General features: G+C 42.2%; 2 protein-coding genes across 2 annotated transcripts in view; both read right to left on the minus strand.

Annotated features, from left to right (window-relative positions):
* The window catches only part of LOC107045062 (rho guanine nucleotide exchange factor 7), a 157063-nt gene that overhangs the window by 33857 nt on the left and 100694 nt on the right, over positions 1–22512 (minus strand). The gene's annotated exons all lie outside the window — the stretch shown is intronic.
* LOC107045064 lies at positions 7546–9853 on the minus strand. The gene is made up of 3 exons (XM_015267192.1): positions 9825–9853; positions 9356–9741; positions 7546–9278 (listed from the first exon to the last, which is right to left on the minus strand). Exons 2-3 carry the CDS (start codon positions 9384–9386, stop codon positions 8494–8496), a joined length of 816 nt encoding a protein of 271 aa, XP_015122678.1. The 5' UTR covers positions 9387–9741; positions 9825–9853; the 3' UTR covers positions 7546–8493.

The following is a 22512-nucleotide window of genomic DNA, read 5'->3' on the forward strand; positions in this document are numbered from 1 at the left end:
CGAAAACAATCATTTTTTTTTCATTAAAAATTTGAGCTTTTGACACATGTTGTAGACAAACAATTGATGTTGAAGGAACAAAAATTTACGGAAAGCATGTACTTACGTAGTACCTGACTGTGAGCATGTCAATTCAGGATTCTGAAAACCAAAAAAATTCAGGGTGGCTGAGTTGACATGGTATGTGCCATATATTTTCTTGAATATCTCAAAAACTACTCAATCGATTTCATTTTTTCTTCATCAGATGCGATACAGAAGGTTAGAAAGAGTTTGGATCGGGGGAGGGAAGGCATAAACTGCAAAAATGGAGAAAAATATCCCAGAGTGAAAAAAATTTATTATGCCGAAACCATTCGGAAGCATACCATCAATTTATAGATGGCGAAGAAAGCATCAAAACATCACTTAGTGACATGCTCACTATCATATGTTCGCTGTCATATACTCACTACCTCTTATTTTCTCTGTTTAGCACCCATTAATTCATCACCTTTTTTCCAAACTTAGCGATCACGCCGCCACTATTTTTTAAACAGATTCATGATCTGTTTTTGCTTCCGAATGGAAGCATTGTAATCTTCAAAATTCAAGTTTCCAGTTCTTTGTGTTAGGATGACTAATTTTGGGCTCACGAATTAGAATATGATGTTTATAGAGTATGGCCGTATGTATGTATGTGTGTGTGTATGTATGTATGTGACCGATCCAGTTTTGCCACGATTAACGAAAAAATATTTGTCTGAATGGATTGAATCTGGACTAGAAATATTGGTTTTCATGTTATACAGGCCGAGTTCGAAGATGGTACCGATGCCACTTTTAGTTTTTGAAGTATTTCAAAAATTTCAAATTTTTCGAAAAATTTTCATTTTATGGGTGTCTCGAAGTTTATGGGGGTCCTGTAGGGGTCATATGGTAGTCTTATGGGGGTTTCATGGGTCTTATGGTAATTATATGTGATGGGGTTTTATGGGCGTTACATGGTGGCTATGGGTGTTTTCTGAAGTTTCTATGGGCGTCCTATGAGGATTTTATGAGGGTCTATGTTTTTCTTCCAATGAATATGGCCAATCTTCCTCTTTACGCTAATCTCTAAGGTTTCTTTGTGCGAACCGAAAAAAAGATTGTGACAAAAATATCTTCTTCCTAGAAGAACAATGAATTATATTTGATACCAGCAAATCATGTGCAAAATAACCATTCGGAAACATATTGCTAATTTATGAGCAAAAATGACTATACTGTATGCAATACAAGAGCAATTTCCCACTTATTTTCATGTGATTGAACTTTCGTTTCCAGTTTCGTTTCCCGCAATAACGTTATTCGACTTTCGTTTCCAGTTTCGTTTCCCGCAATAACATTATTTGACTTTCGTTTCCAGTTTCGTTTCCGGCAATAACGTTATTCGACTTACGTTTCCAGTTTTGTTTCCGGCGGTAACGTTATTCGTCTTTCGTTTCCAGTTTCGTTTCCCACAATAACGTTATTATTTCGTTTCGTTTCTGAGGTCGGAAACGATTCACACACGATGTCACACGATTTTCTTTTTTTGTTTTAATTTCAAACTTCAGGAATGCATCTTTTCGTCATTTAGTCCGTAAGGCAGCGTTTCACGGACGTTCCGCGTTCGTGAATCTTTGTCTGTGGACAAATGCCAAAAAATAATGTTCGTTACCCGGCCGAAAAAAACTTTTCTAGTTCATATGTTACAGTCCTCTCCTTCGGCTCGTGTTGTAAACTCATATTCGCCAGAAAAGTTCCTTTCGGCCTAGTGACGAAACGTACTATTTTTTATCCATCCCTTCCACGAAAAGAAAATCGGACATCAACGTAGAAACAAAGCTAAAAATGTGAGGTTTATTATGCATATCTCTGCAATTCGAAAGAGTAGCAGCGATACTGTGGTGCCATGACAGTTATTCCAAATGTACGTTCTATGTGAATTGCTGTCAAAAAGGACTTCTGGTAGTCACGTGTAATATTGAAGATGACGAAGCTGAAGAATGGAACGCTGAAGCGTTCATTGATCAACAACATCTGTTCGTACCTGGGTTTTAAAATAATGCTTCACTCATTTTAATAAAAATTCGTTTGACTTACCCAATTTTTTCTCCCAAGTATCCAAACGATTCGCAAACAGGAATTATTATTTGAATGCTGTGATAATAAGTTGACATATTGAGAACGTATCAAAGAAACAACTGATTATTCACGTAATTTTTTTTGACAATAAAAAAACTAAATACAAAATTGTTCTCTACATAAAGTAGGGGGGGGGGTCGATGTTATGACGTAATATCCAGGGAGGGTTCACGCTTGTGACGGACTTGGGACGGAGGGTGGAGGGGGCGTGTAAAATGTCGAAAAAACGCATGACGGGTGGGGCAATATGGACACCAAGTTTAAATGAGTTGAATTGCATCAAATCTACTATTCCGATTTCATTTGAAGTTTATAAAAACAAACACATTGTCACAAGACTGCGTGGTAAAGTTTTAAGGTAAAGCAAAACGGGGTAAAACGGACACTTCGATTTCTTCCTCAATTTTTTAGGGTTCAACAATGTTATACAATTTCTGAAACACTAGACATGACTGCGATTTTCAAATTGAAAAAAAAACTCATTTTTGACTTTTGTCGTGGGGAATGGTAAACCAAATTTTTCTTCGCCCATTTATCTTTCCCCTCCTCTCATTGTTTTATGGTGATTTTCTTTGTAAGTAGAAAAATAACCATCTTACGAATTTCGCAAATGGACAAAAGGTCAGTTGTGTAGGGCGTGCAATTGTTCATTGAAAAAAATTAATAATTTCAAAGTTATTTAGATAGTAAAACAGGATATCCAAAGCTACTCCATATTTCAAACTTCAATGCAAAATTGAATAGAGTTGAAGTTTATTTGTTAATCTACTACACCTCTAATTTCTCTCTATAACAAGATACCGACACAATTCTGTTGGAAATTTTCTTGATTAAAAGTTACATAGGACCAACTTTTTCGGGTGTCCATTTTGCTTCACTCTTGAATAATTTTTCGATTGTGGACTTTGCCCAGAAGTAATTTTTGAAAATTCGATCAAAAAATTGAAAATTGAAAATTGAAAATTGAAAATTTTTTAAGCATCCATTTTAGTCTATTCTCTACGGATTTCTCTGTATTAGAAAACATAGATATCCATAGTGTCCAATGTAACAATTTTCAAAAATTAGAATTTTGAAAAAAAAAATTTTTTTTCACACGTTTTTTGAACGTCCATTTTACCCCAGATGTTCACATTGCCCCACCTTCCCCTAATATTTGAATGCTCCCGTATCTATACAAAATGTAACTGGAGACCAGATGAGAGTGGTCTTCGGCTCTAACCCCGAGTTCTCCCCACTACCCCCGGCTCATGCGTGATACCCTCTTTTTTGGCGCACAAACCATGGCACGCCCAAACCGGCTGATTTCTCCGCCAGTGCAAAACAGTGCAAAATTTGTTGTGCAGTGATAGACGATTTTGCAGCGATTTACACTCGAAATTCTCATTATTATTTTTCTTAACATTATTTCACTCACTCACCATTCAAACATCTCATTCATTCATACATTAAAATCATCAATTCATTCATTTCATTTTCAAAAAGACCACAACAACTCAATGTAGCTGGAAGGAGATGACCATCTGAAATTGTTCTTATAAAAAAGGAGAGATGAATGAATAAATGACAAGCCGAATATTTTATTCATTGAAGAAAAAAAAATGTTCTCTCAAACTCCATATGACATGTTTGAAAAAAATGGAAAATAACGATAAATAATGCAGAAAAAAATTTAGAGTAAATGACAATACATAAATGACTGGACAGCCAAAGTTATTCAAATCACCAACTGGTATATCGTTCTTGAGGATTCTCGTCATCCATTTCTTCTCAAGGCCTTGCACATAGATGTATTTAACACCCTTCACCATAGCATTGATGAACTCACTCACTCCATCATACTCAATTTCTTCAGGAGTATTCCAGTGTCGTCCATGATAACAACGTCACAACTACTGATTCATTTTTTGATACTTGGGTAGTAGATCATTCCATTTGTGAGGAGGATCTACGAAAACTGACTCATGGAGAATTTTTCCGGTATCATCGAGTTCTAATGCAGAAATCGCGAATTCTTTCAAGATAAACTGGTTTCCAATGTCTTTGAAACCCTCAATATCACTGACCACTACCATATTGATGTCGTCCAATTGCAAGAGTAACTGAGGACGTCGCTCAGTCGTTTTCTCGCTTTTATATAATACCATTGAGTGTCATGGTAGATGAGCGGTGATCTCCACTCGTTCCTGTTGTTATAGAGGTGTGTGTCTGGATATTGTTGTCTCAGAAAGTTTTGCGATAATTTTGTGATTGCCTGCGCGACTTACATGGTCTGATCCCAAGATTCCACGGAGAGATTTCAAATAACTCTAAATAATCTCGTTTGTGTTAGTTTAGTAACAGTTTCAATTCAATAACCAGTCAGATGATAATGTCCATCCGCTGCAATCCGTTGGATTTCTCAGTAAAATGGGGATGGAATCGGTTCCACTCCATTCAACTTTTGCATGGAGAGTCACGTATTCATAATATTAATCCAATGACCATTAAGATGGAATGGTGATGACATTTCATAATGTCTGGTTTGAGTTTTGGAAATGCATGGCATTCTGACCGTTAAACAAGATGGCGACAGAAGCGTATGTGATCTGTAAGTTTTATAAGCAAATCTTTCCCCACTGTACAGCTCATTTTTATTCCGTGAGTTGAGTTTAAAAGTGCTCTTCCCTGTGATGTCTGCTGATACGATTTCAACTTGTGAAATAGTTACCACTCGTCTATTTGTTCAAAAATTGAGAACTTCCGGGAGAATGAAGCGAAATCCAACATCAAATACCATGGGATCGATTCACTCCTCAGATTTAGATGAGGAGTCTGACATTGCTAGCTCTACAGACAATTCATCTGTGGCTGGAGTCCCAGACTTTTCTGAAACAGCATCAGAAGTGGATGCTGCTGCTGATGACATGTCTAATTGGGGTTCTTGGGATGCAACTCATGCTGTCCCACCTGATGTGAATAGTAGACGAGACCCTGGCTCAACAGTGGGCAATTCTTTTGAGGTGGGAGTTTCAAACTTTCCTGAAATATCATCAGGGTCGGGTAGTGCTGAGACGACTGCTGGGGACTCTCGAAACGGAATGCAGGCTGCTGAACAGTTAAAGGCAAGTGCTAAGGTCAAGAATCTGTCACCTGATGCGAGTGATACATCTGATTCAACAGTAGATATGGAGAAAGGAGATGTTCCAGTTGTTGTCGACATCTCAGAATCACCGAAGCTTGCAGAGGAGAACTCATCAGCACCAGAGTCTGAGGAGAATGGTTCCGTCAATATTCCAGACTCTCCAGAGAGCCCAGATCCAGAGTCTCCAGAAGGTCCAGAGCCAGAGGAAAGAGGCTCCGTCAATATTCTAGACTCTCCAGAGAGCCCAGAGCCAGAGGAGAGAGGCTCTGTTCATATTTCGAACTTATCAGCAGAGAGCTCTGAGTCTGTGGTGGTGGTTGAAGGCTCACCTTCCATTCCAAAAAACTCTCATTCAATGGAGACAGGCTCAGTTGTCATTCTAGACACATTCGAGAAACCGGCAGCAGCAGCAGGAAGTACCCTTGATAAACCTATCATTATGGATGCATCAGAGGCTTTTACATCAGTGGTTGATCCAGCAGTGGCGATTCCAGAGACTACACCAGGGCCGCGACCAGTGATTCCAATGGATCCTAATACTGTACAACCCGAATCAGCGGAGGGTACCGACACATTTGTTCGAGTGGGAGAAGCTGTGTGCCCACCATCAGATGATTCAGATGATAATGATGAGCCTGTTCGAGTTTTCGTGCCACAAGAATGGGAGGGTGTGATGTCTGAGAGAGCTATGAAGAAGAAGCTGAGGGATGTCGTCAATCGACACTTCAAATTTGGTGGTACTTTCCTTACAATGGCGGGTGTACGTGCCAAGTTGATTGTCTTTCCTCATGGCAATGTATTGTTTCGCCCAATTGACTCTTTCAAACATCCTGGGCGATTGCCGGCTAATATCAAAATTTATCCAGTGGTAAGTTTCTATGAATCTTTGAAAAAAAAATAACAATCAACTGAGATGAATCATGTGATATTGGAGAAAATATAATCCCCTAATTTTATCAATTGACTGAATCAATGCAAAAAAATAAATCACTAATTCATTTGTCTTATTTTATCTGTTTCAGTTGTAAACGCTCGAGGGGAATTGCTGAAACGCTTCTGCTGTGTGATGAGATACTATGGATTATTGCTTGCGCTACACTAAAATCATTTTTTTCCCCAACACTCTCAAATTGAGGGAGTGAAAAAATTTCTGTTACTATCTATGCCTTAAGACATGTGAATATTTACTCTTTTCATTATTTTTGAAATTATCTATGTATTAAATAAAGAAGAAAAATCGAATATATATATTCTATGTATGCCTTATTTCTTCAATTCCTTTCCATTATCTCATCTCCGTATTCCTCCAAACATAAACACCTGAGTTGCGACTCCAGACACCCAAACAACTAAGAGACAAAGAAGGGAAAGTGTATGGAGCCTGGACCGTGTAGTAGCCTCACCGCTGCTATTCTTCTTCTTCATTACGTCTCGAGACGTTAAAGCGAGAAATTAAAAAAGTGTGTGTGTTGCAAATCAACGTTAATGTAAGTATGCATTTCAAAATTTTTGAGTGATTCAATAGTGATTTGAGTGATATTAGTAGTGAGTTTTCAATGTGGCATTAATGATTATGTTGTTCTTTCATAGTGAAAATGCAGAATTACCCATTCCCAGACCCAGATCTGAGGGGAGAGTGGGAGGAGGACGACGCTCTACTGGAAGACTTGTGGTTGGGTCAGGTGGAGAAGGGTTGGGGTAAAATCCCTGACTATTATGAGGTGATCAGTCACCTCGAGATACCCATGCATTTATTTATCAAGTACATGGCGTTTCTAGGCGATTTTTATTATGTGGACAAGGTAATTATCTATTGAAATCGAAGTGAAAAAAAAATTGATTTTTCATATAGTTTGTGAGTGTGTGTGATTAATTTGTGATCTTTATTTCTGGATACAGCAGGCCCAATTCCACCAGCAGATGAGGCTGTGCCTCAATTTTTTCCTCCTCGTCGAGTGTGAGGATGAGGCATGGGAGATGCTGCCATACGGTCGGAGCCTGGTTGGTGCAGCCTGGTTGATCTTGGGTGCTCAGGGTCATCACAATGTGTGAAGTGAGTAACCAGTATCGTATCTCTCTGTTTTCATTTCTTTGCAACGTGAAAACTAATATTAAGACTTTCTCTGTTTCAGATGTTGTCAACTTCCAGACGGCGTAGGATAACATTTTTTTATCAAGATTTTTTTATATTCCGTTTTTTATTCATTTTTTTTATATTCAGTTTTTATATTAAGATTTTCTCAATATTACTACTATTATTCAATACTTTTTAAAAATTTTATAGTATACATTAACATATATGGGTCATTACACAAATTACCAACCGATCATTTTGCGCCAAGTCTGGGATTTTTACCAACTTTTGATATATCTTTATACTTGATAAGAAGTAACTTCACTTCAAATTTTAGCGCTCCAACTCAACTCCTTCACAAGATATGCTTAATTTGACTTTTTTTCATGTTTTTTCGACGAAAATTCCTCTTGATATGGTTAAAAAAAAATTGGACATAGCATTTTTCATCGGAAAATTCTCAATTTTCAGAAAAAAAATTTTTTTTTTCACTCCGAGGTGTTTTTTACGGTGAAAACGCCGTTTTCCTTTCCGAAAAAGTGTAAAATCACTCTTCTAACCCTGTCCCCCAACAGTTTTTGAAATTTTTTTTTCCTCGAAAGATCTTTTTTTTTTCGAAGACATGAGGAAAAAAAAATCCCCTCTCCATTAACTTCAATCTCAAATATGTACAAATCTATTGCGAAAATTTGATTTTTTCCTTAATAATGTCAACCATGGAACTATAAACACTCTCGAATTTTTATGAACTCATGGAAGGAGTCAATGAAGGTTAGGCGCCCAGAAACTATCAATAGTCATTTTAATAGTACCATCAGTGTGAATTCACTTGACATATATGGAATATATTCCCCACTTGACTACCTTATCAAGATTTCATGAGATATCTGACACTTGCTAGTTTTCTTGAATGTAAGAGAATTTGTTGAAGTTGTTGGAATCACACAGTGGTAGCTTTGAGTACCTTTCACCGATATTGGTCTAAAAAATCGAGGTGATAATCTCTGCTTGTAAGATGCGTAATCTTCCTGGGTGCAATAAACGAAACTAATATTGTTGATGTGGCTTCGACACCACTCATACAAATCCCTGGCACCGAGAATATGATTATCTGTCATTTTCAAGCTTGCAAGTCTTGCAAGACGTTTCACCGTGTCACCGACTCCATCACTCGGTCCCTTGCCATGAGCAGGGAATAATGCCATTTAGCTTCAATCTCAAAATCTTCAAAATGATGGGCCAGGTTTGAGAATGATTTTAGGTTCTTGAACTGGGACGGTGTCTCATCAGTAAAATAAAAAAATTTATTTACTTCTCCAAATTTTACCTTTAAGAATGCCACTAATTCACATTGGAACATGTAAGCACTGATAGTGTCATGTTTGTTACAATCAGATATGCCAGTAAATGACACAGCTTTCAGTTCATCACTCTCCTTATAATACACGACGACAGGGAATATTGTGGCTTGTTTATTGTTCCAATGAAAAGCTTGAGCTGGCCTTTGCACGACGAAAGCGTAATTTTCAGAGAAGTCCATCACCACAACTAATTCCCCTGCTTTCAAATCATTTTTCACGTCTCTCAAGTGTTGGCTCTGCTGTTGTGCGACATTATGATGCCACACTAGTTTATTCAAACTTTTAAACAATATTCCCGTGAATTGCTCAACTGAATCGCTTTTGTCAATGGTTGTGCAACGATCTGTCGTTGTCCACTGCTTATAGGTGATCTCCGTGTTGCCTCGTTGCTTCAACCTCTCAACGAACAGTTCAGAGAGATCAGAACCATCAGGACAATCCTCACATGACCGATTATAACATTTTTCCGTCGGATACTGGCGAATGAGTGAGTCCAACAAACTTCGAGAAGTTGGAATTCCCCCAGGTTCTTCGCAGCCAACTGCTGGAAGCAATTCCGTGAATTGACATCCTGTAAAAAAATTATTCATGTAAATATCGAGAGGATTCCAAAAAATCGGAAAGAGTGATGAAGGAAAAAGATTATACCATTCAGCATTAGCTTCACATTTTCGTGCATCGTACACACACACACCGTGTGTGACCCAGAAGTTCCAGCCAATATGTAGTACTGAGGTTTTAAACTAAAACACAAGTCTTTTTTGCATTTTTTGTTTTCCACCACCGAGCATTTCAACGGACTTATAATCTTTCATTCCTGGCAATTGCTGAGAAAGTTTTTCACAAGTTCTTCAGTCTCGTGATTCAAAGGCCTTTTACCAGGCTTCCTGGTGGGATTGGCCATTCCATCAATGGTTTCATCGCTGTTTATCGAGATCTCTCGAATGAGCCAATCAGAAGCTCCAACTTTATTCTTAATTTGGTCTTTGCTCCAACTCGGTGGTAAAAGACTCAGGAGAATTCGTTTCACTTCTCTAGATTGAGGGGAATCCGAAATTGAATAATATTGAAAAAATGAATGGGATCGAAAACAGTGGGAGATTATGTTGAAGCTTACTTGGAAGTACTTTTCTCGTCGAAGTTCTTAATCTGCGCCAAAATATACTCATGATCTGCGATCATTGTATCTCGTTCATCGTTTCTCACAGTAATTTCAAAATCTGACTCAAATTTACATTTAGCAGTTTCTTCAATCTCCTTCCACTTCTCCAGTCGATACGATGTGGAGTGTAACCTAGCGAGAAATGAATCAAATCATTTCAATTTCCAAGAGTCACTGATAAGAAAAATACTCACTTCTATCGTTTTACCGGACTGAGTCCCAACGAGATATCAATCGTCTCCAATTTTCTCTTCTGTGAGGAAGTTGGCGTGTACTCATTGTCGAAAAATTCACTCAGAGACTGGAGTGATGACAAGGGAGATATCCACTCTCCATCCGAATCTTCTTCTGGGTTCTTAGCGCCTTCTATTACTTCTTGAACGATTTCTCCTCCCGGGTTCTCCTCTGTCTTAGTCGCCCATTCTTTCCTGCATGTGGAACACAACCACAATTTTTGCGTTACATTCGCATATTCTCGTAATTACATTGGAGTGAATGCACGCAAATCATCAGGATTTGAAGAATCTGTATTTGTAAATGAAAATTTCAGAGTGGACAAGCGAATCAACCAAAGGAAAGGTTCCGAATTGAACAACAAAAAATGAAAGAGATATACGCGAGAAACAGTGTAAAATATAAAACACTATTCAATTTTTTATGATCTCTCAAAAAATCATAAAAAAGATTCAACACTAAGCAACCCCCGTTGACTGCTATGGAGGAATGCAAAAAATATGACTATTTTTCAGAATTATTTTATTGTAGCTTGGATAGTTTTTTGTTTTTATTCAATAAGTAGTTTTACATTGGAAAAACTTACGTGAAGGAGGTTTATTGAAGGGACTGAAGCATTTGTTACTGGTTTTCATCTTGATCCCATCAAATATACCCCTTGGAGTGAACAAACAATGTTTCACTCGATACACTCTATATGACAACGTGTTTCTCTCAATGCCAAGGAAGTGCTGCGTGACTTGGATACTTTCCAACTGAGGGTGTTCCCCCTTCCCCCGTCTGGATCGCAAGCACTGACAATTAATAACTTTGTTTTTCCCGTCAAGGTCATAGTATTACTCTGCTGTATTGGGGTGAGACAGTTGAACTCGTCTAGAATCAATGGTGCTTCGAACTCATGTTCATTCTCTATTGTGAAAAGCAATGGGGGGAGGGGGGATGTAGCGTCTCGCTACACACACCAACGCGTAACACACGCACGCATGCGACAATGCGCTGTGAGAGGACTGGACATCAGTGACATCATCGCACTCTGTCACACGCGCCAGTATATAATACCTCTCACTCGCACAATTATAACGCGTATCCAAATTCGTCGCCTCGTGCGAATATTTAGTCTAACACTGACCTCCGATCAGATCACTTTGATTATTCTTTCTCTTTTGTACATATATTCTAAACGTCTTGATTAAACTGTAATTTAAGTACTAATTACATATGTTAGTGAATTGTTACACCCAACTACCTCAATTCCTACATTGGTGACCCCGACGTGATCTAATTAGGGAAATTCGACATTTTAAACGACAAAAGTGAAAACCCTCGCGACTCGCGCGCGTGCAGTGCAACTGAAAAATTCATTCTCTCATCCACGCGTTCTCATCCGTTTCTCCGGACAACACGCGCGACTCCGTTTTTCAAGTGCTGCAGTGAATCCTGCGAGTGCATTCTAATTAAGTGGCGCGCTTCTGAAAATAATTAATTTCGTTGTGTGTCTCGAGATTTCTGCAACATTCCAACCGTCCGAGCGTCAAGACCTTGGTTTCCCATTGTTCTCGCGGAACCAAAACAAACCGAATAAAAGTGATATCCGAGTGAATATTTGTGACCTCGCGCCGACACATTGCCGAACACCCATAGACGTTGTGTTGTGTTGGTGACAAATAGAGACTACAACAGCATTTATTTTTCTCAGAAATTTATTCCTTAAGCTTAATCGCGCTGTGAAGTAAAATTCATCGATTTTATTTCTCTCTGAAATAAAATGAAATAAAATCAACATGGTGACAACAGCAGCTGACATCCAAACAACTGCCACCGTATCTACAGCAACGGCTATAATGAGGCCCAAGCTCATCGCTAGGCCGTTCGACACGGACAAACCCGCGCTGTGGTTCGCGCAGCTGGAGACACAGTTCGCTGACCTGGGATACGTCACCGAGTCAGATAAGTACAACAAAACGGTACCAGGGTTGCCAGATGTGGCGATATTACGCCAAACTGGCGATTTTCGAAGTGTCTTGGCGAGCAACTTTTTGAACTATCTCGCCAACTCGGAAGTTGGCGATTTCGCAAATTGAGGGGAAAAAAAACAGGTTTTAGTTTTTTAGGTTCTGCGTGTTTCGAAATTACCGTCACACGTCTCTACTGTACCAACGAATAACAGAGCATCCACAACAAACGCGCACTATTGACGTCCATTGTACACGCTCCTTAACTGTTAACACCACTAATACCACCACCATATCACGTGTTTACATTCCGTCAGTCGACGAGTCTTAACGTGTTCCCAACGCATTTTTTCATCGTATTTACTCCCATAAATCTGTTTCTTTGCCGTTAAAAAAATCTGTTTCAACCTATAACTGAAATTCTATCACGATGGGAGTGGTAAAAGGATATAAGGAAGGCTCAGCAACTCACAAGAAAAGAGACAAATTCAGTGTTAAGAAGAGTAACCCCCCAGACAGAAGTGTTTTCAAAGCCAAAAAAACTGATGGTAAAAAGTCAAAAGAAACACCAAGGCCCTACAGCAAAGACTGGGAGAAAGATGAACCATTTACTGGTATGTATGACTGACAAATTTAATGATGGCATAAGCTTGAAATAGAATAAAAGTGGTCCGAATATTCTTCGTTACCAATTGATAAATTAATATTTTTTTCGTATTCTTAGGATGGTTAACACGAGCTCCAGATTCTGTCTTCAAGAAAAATTAACGTGAAGCTTTCTGTAAATTGTGTTTGAAAGGATTGAGGGCTTCACAGAACTGATTTGGAAATTCATAGCCGATCTAGAAGTCATCAGATGAGAGCAAAAGAAATTCAATCTGCTGGGCAGAAGCGTCTAGAGCAATGTGGTATGTTTTTTTTTTCAAATAGTGGTGGAACAGAAAAATAGAGCGCATGGATTTTTTGATAAGTTTTCAACTGTTGATTTATTCAAATAAGTCAATCAGAGGAATGACCCAATACTAAAAGTCCTGGATATTTGCTTATATTCCACTCGACTCGATTAATTGGATTCGGGTATTATCTCATTCCAGGCATGGCAAAGCAAAACGATGACGTTAAGACAGCTGAAATCGGACTGGTACTCTTTCTGAATCAAAGACATTTTACGACCGGTATATTCAACATCTATATTATCCCCTGGGCTATTCTATTCGGTCAACCTTAGATGTTTTTAAGGCATAAATTACATGGAAAGTGGGATGCTATATGCTATCCATCGACTTTCCGGACCTCTATACGAGGGAAATAATTGAATAATTATCAATGCCTAAATTAAAAAATTCGGAGGCACACGGGTTCGAACACAAGTGGGATATGATCCCACATCTTCTGTTTGCCGGACAGGTGCTCTGCCAATTAAGCTATTGTGGCCTCCTCCGCATCTCCGAATTTCAGAACTTGTGCATATCGTCTCACTATCTCCACTCCCCCTCGCCCTTCCCGTTTAAAGCCATACTGAAATATCACAATCACAGACATTTTACGACCGGTATATTCAACATCTATATTATCCCCTGGGCTATTCTACTCGGTCAACCTTAGATGTTTTTAAGGCATAAATTACATGGAAAGTGGGATGCTATATGCTATCCATCGACTTTCCGGACCTCTATACGAGGGAATTAATTGAATAATTATCAATGCACAAATTAAAAAATTCGGAGGCACACGGGCTCGAACACAAGTGGGGTATGATCCCACATCTTCTGTTTGCCGGACAGGTGCTCTGCCAATTGAGCTATTGTGGCCTCCTCCCACTATTGTACCCGAGTGGAAATTCTGTTCAGGTCTTAATCAGAAACTGATCAAGTCCGATCCGAAATTCTGATCAGGCGTGTTACGCCTCTGCCTTAGGTTTTTCCACTAGGGTTTCTCCGCCTTCCATCATTAGGCATTAATTAAATTTAATTTTTTGAGAGAAAAAATTAGTAACTTCCTAGCCGGGAATCGAACCCGGGACCTCCCAATGTCGCGTCGGGTGCTCTTACCATCTGAGCTACCAGGACACTTACGAATGTCACTTTCAAATTGACTCATACCCGAGTGGAAATTCTGTTCAGGTCTTGACCAGAAACTGATCAAGTCCGATCCGAAATTCTGATCAGGTGTGTTACGCCTCTGCCTTAGGTTTTTCCACTAGGGTAGCTCTCCAGCTATTGTAGCATCCCACTGTCCATGTGATTTATGCCTTAAAAACATCTAAGGTTGACCGAGTAGAAAAGCCCAGGGGATAATATAGGTACTCTTTCTGGCTTGCCATGGGTCAATACGGATTGTTGATCACTTGTCAAGATTCATAACGCAGTATGGAGAAGGAAGTGTCTTGTCACAACTCAGGCTCTGTCGAACTAAAGCTTCCAAGCTGATTCTTAATGTCATTGCACCAGAGCTTCTAAAGGAATTGATTGACGACATTGGTGATGAATGTTACTCACTCATTGTCGATGAGTCAACAGACGTCTCTTTGAGTAAATTTATGGCTTATGGGATAAGATACTACAGTCGACGAGCTAATAAAATCGTCACAAACTTCCTCGGATTCACAAGGGTTCATGAGGCCACAGCCGAGAAACTCCATATCAGTCTCAAGGAATTATTGTCAGAGAATGGACTAAATCTCAAGAAGATGGTTGGTATTGGAACTGATGGGGCGGCCAACATGTGTGGGAAAAATAACAGTCTATTCACTTGTCTACGGGAAGATCATCCCAATTTACTGCTGATGAATTGCATGGCACATTCAGTCAGTTTATGCGCATCAAAAGCAGCAGACCAACTACCTTCTCAAGTCGAAAGTCTTGTCAAGCAGAGCACGAATTACTTCGCTCACAGCTCTCAACGTTTGGACAAGTGGGAAGAACTCTTCAAGAGTATGAATGATGGGAAAACGCCATTGAGATTGGTGGCATTGTCTGCTACACGTTGGTTGGCTTTCCACAACGCAGTATCCGTCATTCTCAAGCAGTGGGCAGAGTTGAGAGAGTTTTTCAACTTGGCAGCTACCACATTCGACATGAAAAATGCCGAAGTTCGTATTCTGGCCGATGCATATGACAGAGATGAGATTTTTTTGCATCTTGTCTTTGTAGAAGGTATTTTGAAGGAAGTGATGAGCATGAATAAAGCGTTTCAGAGAGGAAGCGCAAATGTTGCTCCGTTACATGATGATCTTCGTCTGTTAGTGCTGTCATTGGCTCGAAGCATCTTTAAGCCTGCTTTTCTGAAACCCATGTTTAATGAGTCTGAAACGTCGAATAGAATGCTTTATCACGCTGATATTGCTGCTGTGAAGAATGCTGTAGCGAAAAGTGACGCTTCGATTGGTAATTCACTTCTTTCTCTGGATGCAGTAGATTACGGCCAAAATTTTTTGGAACATTCAGAGACAGCTACTCTAGAAAAGGAGTTACTGGTCATCAAACAACGAGCTCGAAATGATATTCTCCAATTGGTTAAGGAATTGGTCAACAGGCTCCCTCATAACCTGGACGTGATTGAGCGAATGAGATCTTTTTCACCGAAGTTTTGCCTATCCCCAGCACCTTCCATCCCTGTTCAAGAACTTCCATGGGATTTGGCAGGTATGCCCCTGGGAACATCTTCAATCTTTTAAATTTTTCTCCAACAACTTGAACTTATATTTCATTTTTCTAGATGAGACCGTCGATCGGAGTGCGATTGAAACCCAATGGCGACGTCTTCAGGGAATGAGACTGGCAGATGTTTTCACTGATCTGAACGAATGTTCGACCATCGAAGATTTCTGGATTACTATTAGGGGTTTAAAAAATTGAGAGTGAGAGCTTGAGAGAGTTTTCAGAGATTTGAGTAATTTCGTTTTCAGAGCTCTCATTTTACCTATTAGTAATGCTGCGATCGAACGCATGTTCAGTGTTATGACTATCGTCAAAAATAAGCTGACAAATCGCATGCTGTTGAGGCATGGGCCTCATCGTGTGAGGTCCGGTGACCGCGCGCGGCAGCACCTTCTGGGGAGTGACTGTTTACCGGCCACGCCCCAATTAGTTGGCATCGGTTGACACCTGCCGTGATACTTGACCTACCTCAAGGCACTTCTGGCTTCTTCTCGAATCGCATGGCGACAAGTGGACACCGCGTGTTTTATCTCCGCGATTATAATCTTTACTTATTGTGAACATTTCATAGATAAAAAATCTCTAACGTGTCTCAACTTAATTATTAGTTGACAGTGATTATTTTTTTGTAAATATTTTTTGACTGAGTTCTGTATTTTAACGAAAAATACAGTTTTATTGTGACTCTACCCACGTGCACAGTGTCAGTCATTATTTTAGTGAATTTTCTCTACCCTTCCCCAAACGCCGGCTCTCCACCGGGTTTCTAAGGATTAATTCTCGCCGAAACATTTGGTCCTTCGAGCCGCATACTCGGGGAAACTGTTTTTCGTGGAATTCTCAGTGCGCGTGGTGCGGTAAAAAGCGCGGAAACAGTGTGAGCCGCCATCTTAAGCTTGTGACGTATTGGTGCAGTGGTGCTTATTTCAAACTGGTAACTGTCGTGCACGCCACGGGTTTTTAGTTCCACCAATGACACTCAAGCGGAGGCTCCGGGAGCGTTTCCCCTAGACTTTTGGCGGCAGAATTTAATCCATCATCTCGCTGCTTGCTGAATTCTGGTGACCATCTCAACTGTATCAGACCATCACACAGGGAAGTCAATTATTATTATCATTAATTTTTTGATTTCCCCTGATTTTGTGGCTGATTCCACGTGTTTCCTTGGGGAATTGCTGGCTATACTGCTCATCGGCCGTGGGTTTTTTGTTGCGCTGAGTTATTTTCCGCAATTATGTTTTTCCCAACTGCATCGCTTTTTCGCAGTTGCTTTTGTTGCTTCTGCGATCGCACGTATCTAGCAAACGATTCGTTACTTGCTTTTTTTTGGTAGTCGCGGTTTTTCGCAGGTATTCTCTTTTGGATTTTTGTTGATTTTCCTTGGCACGAGCATGTCATTTGGAGGGAGAATCATGATTCAAGCGAGCAGGGCGAAGTTTATAGAATCTCTGCGGGCAGAGGCTGCTAGTGAGGCAGTGAGACAGCTGTCTGCGTCGGAGCTACAGTCGAAACTGGACATGCTGGAAAATTACTGGGGGCAGTTCAAGGAGCAGCATCTCAAATTGCTGTCCGGGAAGGACTGCCCAGAAGTTATGGAGCATGAGTACGTCAAGGCGAAGGTGTACGACAAGTGCTTGCAATACTACTCCGCTACGAGAATTGCGTTGGTAGGTCTGATCAAGTCTCTGGATGAGTCGGTGGACCTCTCTCAGTCGTTCCATCACAGGCCGTCGGTGCACGCTTCATCTCAAGTGTCTCAGAGGCAGCTGCCAAAGATTTCATTGCCGACTTTCTCTGGGAATTTTTCAGAGTGACTTCCTATAAAGATCTGTTCCTTTCGATGGTAGTCGGCAATCACTCTCTCTCTACCGTCGAGAAGATGCACTATTTGCTCACGTCTCTGGCTGGGGAACCGAAGCAACTAGTATCGACTCTGTCGATTTCCGAGGATTCGTTCATTCCAGCTCGGGAGATGCTTACCTCCATGTATGATGATGAACGTCTACTCATATCTACCCAGCTGGAAAAGTTGTTTGCCGCGCCAAGAGTCATCAACAGGACGGGGAAGGAGTTCAACGCGCTGCTCAACTCCGCCACTGAAGCGCTGAACGCCTTGAAGTCTCTGGGACGACCTGTGCAGCATTGGGACGATATCCTAGTACACCTCCTTACCAGTCAGCTGGATCCTAAGACGTTGGAAGCGTGAGAGATCAAGATTGGCTCTACCACGACCTTCCCAACGTATGATGAGCTCAGGGAATTCATTCTGAGCAGAGCCAGGGCAAGGGAGAGGATCGAGCTGCATGCACCGCTTCCACCGTCATCGAAATCGTCATCGAGTTCTCAGCAGTTATCGAAACCTAAGCCAGCAAAGGTGCTGAGTGTCTCAGCCGGTCAAGGTTCTCAGCCAGGTGAAGGATCGAAGTCTCCATCATGGGCAGACATGACTGCAAATCCCTGCTCAATGTGTCAGGATGATCATTTCATCGATAGGTGCCAGATGTTCAAGGCGCTAACTCCAGAGAAATGGAAGGAATTCGTCGAGAGGAAGTATCTTTGCTTCAACTGCTTGGGGAAGCACTCTCTAAGGGCCTGTCGCACCCAGAAGACGTGCAGCGTGTGTCAGAAGCGCCATCATTTGATGATACACGTCAGTCGTCAGCAGAGCGCTCCTCAGGGTGCCCCCAGAGCGGTTCGTCCTCGGGAGTCGATCCAGGCGGGCAGTTCGTTACAGTCCACTGACTCAAGACCTGACCAGACGCAGCAGTAAACTTGGCAACCAACGCCAGAAGAGTCAGCGACGCCATCAATTGTGCTGAGTTCTCTGCGGTCGTCGCTGTCCGATGATTCTCCATCTGTAGCAATTACAAGTTGTGATGTGTCTACGCAGCTCAGACCAAGTGTTCTTCTCGCAACGGCGCTAGCCTCGCTCATCAAGGAGGATGGATCCTCAGGAGGTTAGGATACTGCTGGATACCGGTTCTGAGTTGTCGTTCATTGCTCCGAGTGTCGTGGCGAAGCTAAGTTTAAGTACATCTCCAGCTTTGCTTCCTGTCGTTGAATACTCCTCTCTCTACAAATTGCTCCATGTTACGGCAATTTGTCAGTTCGCTGTGGCCAAAATGAGGAATAAGTCTGGGAAGCTTGTGGTCCATCCATTCAGTCCTGATGGCTTGGAGGCAGCTCGGCTGTATTGGGTCAAGGCGACTCAAGCCTTTCATCTACAGTCCGAGTGTGAGATTATCTCTCGTGGTCAACAGCTTGGGAGATCTCATCCGTTGACCAAATTTACGGCCTTCATTGATCATCAAGGTGTTCTCAGAGTGGGTGGGCGCCTCAAGTTCTCCACCTTGGACCCAGAGAGTAGACATCAAGCGATCATCCCTAAGGATTCCGTGTTGGCGGAACTTCTCATTGGGGATGCTCATCAGCGAACGTTGCATGGTGGGACATCTTAGAAGGGCTTACTGGATTATTGGAGGTCGTGTGCCAGTGAGGTCCTTTATTCTCAAGTGTGTGGAGTGCGCGCGTCATCGTGGGATTCGTGCTCAGCAACTGATGGGGCAGCTCCCAGTAGCACGTCTTTCTTCGGCTCGTGCTTTCTCTAACACTGGTGTGGATTACGCCGGACCAGTGTCGATCAAGACGTGGAAGGGGCGTGGTCATAAGACCCAAAAGGGTTGGTTGGTGATCTTCGTGTATATGGCCACGTCCGCTCTCCACTTGGAAGCTGTCACGGATTACTCTGCTGATGGGTTTATCGCTGCCTATAGGAGGTTCGTGAGTCGTCGGGGGCACTGCGGAAACCTCTTTAGTGACTGCGGCACAAATTTCATCAGTGCTGACAAGGAGCTGAAGAGGCTGTTTTCTGCTGGATCGAAGGAGTTCCAGCATCTCTCTGTAGTGTGTGTAAAGGATGGAACGCGGTGGTCGTTCAATCCACCGGGACCACCGCATTTTGGAGGGAAATGGGAAGCAGCGGTGAAGTCGGTGAAATTTCATCTCTCTCGCACTGTTCGGGACACTTCACTGACCTTCGAGGAGCTCTCTATGCTGCTTACCCAGATCGAGGCGGTACTCAACTCCAGGCCTCTCCAGGCTCTCTCGGAAGACCCTGACGACGTGTCGTGTTTCACTCCGGGGCATTTCTTGATTGGAGAAGCTCCAATAGCTCTACCGGAACCTTCACTGGACCATCTCAACGTTGGACGGCCCTCCAGGTGGCAACTGATTCAGCAGAGGCGGCAGTATTTCTGGAAGCAGTAGTCTACGGGATACTGCAGCAGCTTCAGTCCATCTCCAAGTGGCATCATCTGTCCAATGACATTCGCATCGGCTCTGTGGTTCTCAATTAGTTGGCATCGGTTGACACCTGCCGCGACACTTGACCTACCTCAAGGCACTTCCGGCTTCTTCTCGAATCGCATGGCGACAAGTAGACACCGCGTGTTTTATCTCTGCGATTATAATCTTTACTTATTGTGAACATCTCATACATAAAGAATCACTAACGTGTCTCAACTTAATTATTAGTTGACAGTGATTATATTTGTGTAATTATTTTTTGACTGGGTTCTGTATTTTAACGAAAAATATAGTTTTATTGTGACTCTACCCACGCGCACAGTGTCAGTCATTATTTTAGTGAATTTTCTCTACCCTTCCCGGAACGCCGGCTCTCCACCGGGTTTTTAAGGATTAATTCTCGCCGAAACACATGCTTATGCCAATGCTCGTCTCGATCATGCGAATTCGAATTCATCCAAAAGTTTACGGTTTCTGTTGTTCCAACTATGTACCACAGAAATCAATGCTCGAGAAGTTCAATAGTTCCATGTATGACAGGAAAATCGTATCTACTGAAGAGAATGCAGATGATAATGGCAATGTAATGAACCTTGAGGAGCTTCAACTGAACAGTGCTGATGATATGTTTGAACTCCTTGCAGAGTATGAGGAAACCTGCTTACTGTCCGATACACATGCTCCAAAGATTTAAGCTTTTTTATAGCTTTTATGAAGTTATTGGATTCCAAAAGTTTTATTTCAAAGTTGTATTTATTATATTTTAATGAAAAGCACGAAATAAAATTTAATCCCTTGAATTGATCTTTTTCTCGTCAAAATTTTAAACGTTTTATGCTCCAAGTCGTTAGTTTCCACCAGTTTTACCCTTAAGAACGTTTAAATTTCATAATCACTCGCCTAGTGTGTCCCATTTGACCCTCAAAACCGCTTGACCCTCGGAAATTTAGAACCGTTCATTTTTAAAACTATTACCGCCAATGGCGATTTTCATGGCGGATTCCCCTCTCCAACTGGCGGCTTCTGGCGATTTCGGCTTGCCTATTGGCAGCGGAACGCTCTCAGAATCTGGCAACTCTGAACGGTACCGCTGATCGACACTGCTTACGCGGCAGAAGTCGAACATTCAATTGTCTCCAGACCTGTAACAAATCCATACCAAACATTGAAAACCGCACTAATCAGATGTTTCACAAAATCCAGGACTGCGAACATCATCCAATTGCTCGACAGGGAGAGCATTGGGGATCGAACTCCGTCGAAGCACCTGAGACATTTAAAAAGTCTTGTTCCAGGCATTGACGACGAGGTCCTGAAAACGCGCTGGTTGTCTCATCTCCCCGAGCAGACGCGAGCTACACTCGCCACCCAGAAGAACGCTTCCATTGATGATCTCGCGAAGCTAGCAGACAGGGTGCACGAGGTATTCAACCCGAACAGCGTCGCAGCAATCCCCAGCTCGCCAGCCAACGCAGTCAACACGGCACTCGAGCGAATTGAGCAGCTGACGACGACCGTTGCCGCCATGCAAACGCGCGACCCACGGTCTCGTTCACGAACACGTCGAGACGGCTCACAGGGTCAGCGCAGCCACTCGCGCCGACGCTCCAGCTCGAGGAAAGTATCAAAGAATTTTGACACCTGCTGGTATCATTACAAGCATCGTAATAACGCCCGTAACTGCCTACCTGGTTGTAAATTTCAGGGAAACGCCAGAGAGAGACAATCGTGGCGGAAGTCGTCTCTCAATCACAATCCCGCTGCCTATTTATCACCGACAGGACGACTGGGACCCAATACCTAGTAGACACAGGCTCAGACGTCTCTGTCACGCCTTGCAGGCGGCCACCAAGCAACAGGGAGACCAGTGGCTATAAACTCTTCGCGGCCAATGGCACCTTCATCGACACGTACGGCTACGCGTGCATCTCGCCAGATCTCGGTCTCCGCAGACTTCACATGGCGATTCATCGAAGCAGACCTCAGTAAACCCATCATCGGTGCTGACTTCCTGCATCACTTCAGTCTGCTACCGGACTTAAGAAACGGAGCAATCATCGACAGCGCGGCAGGCCTCCAATCGAATGGCCAGTCCGCGCGATTCTGCGCGACATCTGTCATGCTCCTCGAGATCAACGAGGATTCACCGTACGCGTCGATCCTCAAAGAGTTCCCAGCAATAACAAAACCGGGAGGATTGCTCAGAAAAGCGGAGCACTGCACCGTTCATCACATAAGGACAATACCAGGACCACCAATCTCCTACAGAGTTCGCCGCCTAGCACCGGATAAACTCAAAACCGCTCAAGCGAAGTTCTCCAGCATGCTGACGCTCGGAACCGCGAGGAGATCTGAAAGTCCCTGGGCATCCGCGCTCCACCTGGCCCCTTAGGGCAACAACGGATGGAGGCCATGCGGTGATTACCGCGCACTCAACGACAGGAGAATACCAGATAAATATCCTGTTCGTCATCTAGACGATTTTGCTGCCAA

The sequence above is a fragment of the Diachasma alloeum genome, unplaced genomic scaffold (genome assembly GCF_001412515.2).
Source record: "Diachasma alloeum isolate Michigan unplaced genomic scaffold, Dall2.0 Dall_scaffold_00868, whole genome shotgun sequence".
Classification (NCBI taxonomy): Eukaryota; Metazoa; Arthropoda; class Insecta; order Hymenoptera; family Braconidae; genus Diachasma; species Diachasma alloeum.